The sequence below is a fragment of the Myotis davidii genome, unplaced genomic scaffold, assembly GCF_000327345.1.
Source record: "Myotis davidii unplaced genomic scaffold, ASM32734v1 scaffold861, whole genome shotgun sequence".
Taxonomy (NCBI): Eukaryota; Metazoa; Chordata; class Mammalia; order Chiroptera; family Vespertilionidae; genus Myotis; species Myotis davidii.
In genome coordinates this window covers 19,108-24,997 of record NW_006291401.1, presented here as the reverse complement: position 1 = coordinate 24,997, position 5,890 = coordinate 19,108, and the positions used below count along the sequence as shown (strand labels likewise).

The 5,890-nt window shown below is 43.8% G+C and overlaps 1 protein-coding gene across 1 annotated transcript in view; it reads right to left on the bottom strand.

Annotated features, from left to right (window-relative positions):
- The window catches only part of LOC102761318 (complement receptor type 2), a 14,116-nt gene that overhangs the window by 5,934 nt on the left and 2,292 nt on the right, over window positions 1-5,890 (bottom strand). The window contains exons 5-10 of the mRNA XM_015564519.1: window positions 3,271-3,678; window positions 2,727-2,903; window positions 2,567-2,654; window positions 1,916-1,998; window positions 850-1,242; window positions 36-59 (exon numbers count right to left, since the gene is read on the bottom strand). Coding sequence (XP_015420005.1) covers window positions 36-59; window positions 850-1,242; window positions 1,916-1,998; window positions 2,567-2,654; window positions 2,727-2,903; window positions 3,271-3,678 — 1,173 coding nt within the window. The remainder of the gene's footprint in view (window positions 1-35; window positions 60-849; window positions 1,243-1,915; window positions 1,999-2,566; window positions 2,655-2,726; window positions 2,904-3,270; window positions 3,679-5,890) is intronic.

Here is a 5,890-nt window from a genome sequence, read left to right as displayed (position 1 = left end):
ATATATATACACTTAAAGTATTTGGGAAGACTTACCACCAAGAAGAGGAGCAAGTGACCCTAAGGAGAATCCAAAATCATAAACATATTAGTCTACTGGTAGCTGCATGATTCAATGTAGTCCAAAGCCCCATGGCAATGTCCCATTCAGCCCCACTCCCTCTAAGTCTACTTGAAAAGGTATAGTGGAAGCCTGAATTCTACCCACTGCTTCTTTATTTCTTATGTAACAACTCACTGGACTTAAAAAAAATTTTCGCTTTCAGTAAATTGCAGTAGCTCACCAACTAAAAAAAAATAATACACTCAGTATAATCAGAGATTTCTCAGATTAAATGCAAATATTAACTATTATAACAGTTTGCTTAACATACTTTTAGAGGTCCCAGTCAAACTTGTAAGCACTTATAACTTACAAGTGTATAAAAGTGCCAAATGATAACTATATTATAAGAAAGATAATTCAATGAGTTTAAAAGTCAGCTTCACTCTAAAGAACATACTGAAATACTGGCTGGATTTTGGCCTTAGATAGCAAATTACCAAGCAATACTATTGCCCACATCTGCCCCAAAATAAGATAGGTGCATTTTTCTTATTCTAAATTAATGAAAACAATAAATTTTGTAGACACCGTCACATTATTCTCTCATGTACTTTTTCTCACCATACTTAGAAAGGAAAAGGGGGGAAAAGAATTGGGCAAAAAGATTAGGTAGGTGTCTTATAAAACAATACAACTGTCTTAGCAGTTACATGCTTTTCTTTAGCTCAAATGGCAAGTGCAGATTTAAAAAATGTTTCCTTATTCTGAGCAAAATCCCTGAGTTAATTATCAAAAATAACTTACCCTTTTTGATACATGTTGGTACACCTGGCACCCATTTGTTACTGGCATGGCACCTAACCAAGTCACTGCCATTCATGATGAAACCCTGGTTGCAGGCAACATATACAGTGTCATTGAGGGAATATGACGAACGGGTTTTATTCAGCGTGTATCCATGTTTGACTTCTGGGTTAGGGCAGTGGGCCACAGGAGGAGGTTTTAAGCACCGCGGGGGAGGTCCACTCCAAGATCCATGTCCTTCAGAATCACTTATGCATCGTATGTTTCTCTCTCCCAGAAGAGAGAATCCTTGGTCACATTCATAAGAGATTTCAATTCCATATAGAAAGCGTTCTGCCATCACATCTGTGTGCCTCCCGTTGTCAATCACTGGTGGAGCTGGACAGTGAATAGCTGCAGAAGAGATTCGGGAAATGCTGCTTCAGCTACTGTACCAAGGCGGACAGTCATCATTCGGGTGCAAATAAAACTATGTGACTGCATGTATGACACATAACGATACAATTATTTAGCTTTACAACCTGCATTGTTCTCATCAAAACAGCTTTGTTAACATTTCTGAATAATATATATTCATTCCAAAAAATTTAAAAATAAGCTATAAATATAGGCTATATTTGTGTGTTTTTAAAATCTTGATTAGCAGATGTATGCAAAATACTCAGTTCCTACTTGACAACTTTGCTTGCCCAAAAGAGTGTTGAACAAACTGAGAAAGCCATTTCTTATCTTAGATATATTGAGATAGAACATGTAGACTGTTGAGGTAGTTACAGCCTAGTTCAGCCATGGGCAAACTACAGCCGCGGGCTGGATCCGGCCCATTTGAAATGAATAAAACTAAAAAAAAAAAAAAAGACCGTACCCTTTTATGTAATGATGTTTACTTTGAGTTTATATTAGTTCACACAAACACTCCATCCATGCTTTTGTTCCGGCCCTCCGGTCCAGTTTAAGAACCCATTGTGGCCCTCGAGTCAAAAAGTTTGCCCACCCCCTAGTTCTTAGGTAGCCTGTCCTCTCGAATCCCCAACTATCCCATTTGCAACTTTAATTTTTCTCTTACCTTCACAAAGTGGAATCCTTTGGAACCAAACCCCAGTCTCAGTATCTTCACACTTCTGATAAGTATGTCCAGTCAGCTGATACCTAGAGAGAGATTATCATACATTTCTTTTTCCCAATATCACCTCTCTAAAACCTCACTTCCTCATACCACAAATACAGAGGAACTTCTACATAAGAACTTCAGTACAGAGCAATGAAAATCCTTGACTCTCCCAGTAAGCAAACTTCTTTAGATGACAGCAAAGCTATTTCCATGTCAAAAAGAACAGCCCTAACCAATTTGGCTCAGTGGACAGAGAGTCGGCCTGCGGACTGAAGGGTCCCAGGTTCGATCCCAGTCAAGGGCATGTACCTTGGTTGCGGGCATATCCCCAGTAGGGGGTGTGCAGGAGGTAGCTGATTAATGTTTCTCCCTCATTGATGTTTCTAAATCTCTATCCCTCTTCCTTCCTCTCTATAAAAAGTCAATGAAATATATATTTTTAAAAAGAACTAACAAGTCAGAGATGCTACTTAGACTTTTGGAACTTCATAGTCTGTGAGTGTGGCAGTGAGGAGCTGCAAAAAGAGTCACCAAGACAAGCTGAGGGTGCAACTAATGCACTAAACCAAGTGGGGACTCTCTCTGGATGGGTCATCTCATACTCACCCATCTTGACAGGATGTATTAACTAGAACCACATGCGAATCAGCTGGAAGCTCTTGAACATCTTCTCCCGTGGGCTCACATGGCGCTTCTGGAGGAGCACAGCTGGAATTACTCACACATGCTTGCTATCAAAGGGAAGGCAACTCTGGAGCTAAAGTACCTTCACACCGAGGGGCAGAAGGACTCCAGTTTCCGGAAGGCATACAGTGAATGGATTTGTTTCCCACAAGCGAGTAGCCGGGGTCACAGGTGTAGTCTACAGTCATCCCAGAGACAAAGAGGGTCCTATTTCCGCCCGTATGCCGACCGTGGTGCAGCCCCGAAGGTGGCTGGCAGTCTGAAGGAAAAACTTCCCACATAAATACCAACAAAAGAACTTATACTCAAGAACATTCACTGTACAACATCTGACAACAGATAATCTTAAACATCTTAGCTAAGGATCATAAAGCTCTAATTCATTACTGAATGTTGTCTGCTCTTTAGACTTCTTTAAACAGGTCCTCTCAGTATCCACCTTGAATATATTCTGGATATAAGAGCCTTCACATAAAGAACATACATAACACACACGGAACATGGTTACAGATAAAAGAAATAGGATAGTAATCTGTGCCCCATTGACTTTCTCCATGAGTGTAGTTTTGGGTGGGAGATGAGAATAGTAAGTAAATACCTTATTTTCCCCCCATTGGGCTGTTTACCTTTCTCACAAACGGGTATTGCAGGATCCCAGGTGTCATTGGCTTTGCAACGAATCTGACTGCTGCCCTTCAAAGTAAACCCATCAACACACTTGACTGTCACACTGTCGTTGTAGACATTCGGGGCTTCCTTGCCCGATATCTGGTATCCATTTTCAATGTAGACATGTGAGCACTGAACAGCAGGGAGGGAAAGTTTACAGAGAGGAGCAGGGCCACTCCAGATGCCCCTCTCCTGACCATCTTTTGTACAACGGATGGTGCTCTCCCCGATGAGTTTGAATTCTACTCCTTTCTCTGGCCCAGGGTTACAGGAATAAGTGACGGTGGTTCCATATGGAAAGTCTTCTGAGGAACTCCCTGTGTGTGCCCCATTGTCGATACCAGGGGGCGGTGGGCAGGTGATTTCTGGAGAGATGAGAAGTGACCATATCATTCTGTTTCAGTTTTAGACACCAATGAAGAGAAAGGAAGTTGGTTATGAATCTGTTGTTATCAAATTTCCTGGAGGATATGGGTGAGATTTGATGATATATGAGTTATATCAAAGCTCATTATGTGTGCAAAATTCAATTTAAACAGGTTCCATAGGAAATATTTTTTATAATTGATATCTTTGTTAAGTGTGAACATGTACACCAGTATTATACTGTGAGGCAGTAAAGACCAGTAGTAAATTATTAAAATAAGAATTCTTTTTAAAATATACAACCTACACTAATAAGAGACAAACATGCAAATTGACCTTACCTTCGCTATGCCTTAAGCCACACCCACCAGCCAATCAGAGCAACTATATGCAAATTAACCCAACCAAGATGGCGGCTGGCAGCCATGGAGCTGGAGCAAGCAGGAGGCTTGGTTGCCCCAGTGATGGAGGAAGCCAAGCTTCCCTCCTGCCGTGGCCAGCTCTGAGCTCCACTCAAGACAACAAAGTTTCAATTTTAGAAGATAAATAAACCCCAGATACCTGCTTTTAGCTGGCCATGGCCACTGAGCTGGAGCAAGCAGGAAGCTTGGGTTGTCCCTGGCGATGGAGGAAGCCAGGCTTCCTGCCTGCCCACCCTGGCTGGCTCTGAGCTCCACTCAAGGCTACAAAGTTTCAATTATAGAAGGTAAACAAATCCCAGAATAAAAAGAAAAAGAAAAAAAGGAGAGGCTGGGAGCTTCCACTGCTGGGGGGCTTGGCCAGCCTGAAAACGGCCCTCAGCCCCTCACCCAGACTGGCCAAACCTCCATGAGGTGAGGGTCCCCACTGGGAGGGGGTCTTGACCAACCTGCAAACAGTAATCAGCCCCTCACCCAGGCTGGCCAGGCACCCCAGTGGGGACCCCCACCCTGAAGGGGGTGTGACCAGCTGCATACACCCATCAGTCACTCACCCAGGCTGGCCAAGCACCCTAGCAGGACCCCCACCCTGATCCAGGACACCAGCCAGGCCCACCCGTACACCAGGCCTCTATTCGATATAATAAAAGGGTAATATGCAAACTGACCCTAACAGCATAAAGACTGGGAATTACTGGTCAATATGACACACAATGACCACCAGGGGGCAGATGCTCAATGCAGGGGCTGTCCCCTGGTGGTCAGTGTGCTCCCACAAGGGCAGCTCTGCTCAGCCACAAGCCAGGCTGATGGCTGCCAACATAGTGGTAGTGGCGGGAGCCTCTCCCACCTCCTCAGTAGCATTAAGGATGTCCGACTGCAGATTAGGTTTGCTCCCTGCTGTTAGGTGGACATCCCCCGAGGGCTGTGAGGCTGCCAGAGGGATTTCTGACTGCCAGCTTGAGCCCAATCCCCCAGGGAGCAGGCGTAAGCCAGCAGGTGGACAGCCTCCCAGAGGTCCCAGACTGCAAGAAGGCATAGGCCAGTGTATGAAGCTGCCTATTGTCTTCACTAGCAGAGAGGTGTGGACAAGGAACCCGGTAGGCTGGTGACCCTTGAAACTCTGGCAAAGGTCAGAGCTGTGCATCCACTGTTTGTCCAGACAATGGTAGCTGAATCAACTTCCCCATTTATTATTATGTAAATCTTGCTAAAGGGCAAGTCTGCCTGTTACTGGAAATTGCCTGCCTAAGGGCTATGGGTGTATCCCAAACCAATAAAAGGTTAGTGAGGCCTGAGCACCAGTGGAAGTTCTTCCCCTTGAGTTGGATTTGCCCCACTGGCCTCCCAATATTTCTAAATTATCTCTTGTCTTTTATCTTTTATTTGTGTGTGGCCCCTCTTCCAGATCCTGAACCCTGAATGATATGGTACGTGGGGGGAACAAACAAACAAATATACAAATCTACATAGGCCGGGCTGAGGGACCTCCCTGAGTGCACAAATGTTTGTGCACTGGGCCTCTAGTAGTTGAATAAAAGGCATGGGAACATAGAATTGAGCTTCTTTTGCATGCCATTTTAGTGCTGAGGTGATACAGTAGTTTAGCCAAGAATATTTGTTGTTGATTGAGTATATACTTTGGTAGGCAATAACTTTGAAGTCTGATGTCTTATGCTGACTTTACAGATGAGGGGACAGAGTTACAGAGAAATTGCATAAATCACCCAATTTCATATGAAGCAGTAGATACAGAATAAGATATCAGATCCCACATCAATATCCTTCCCCC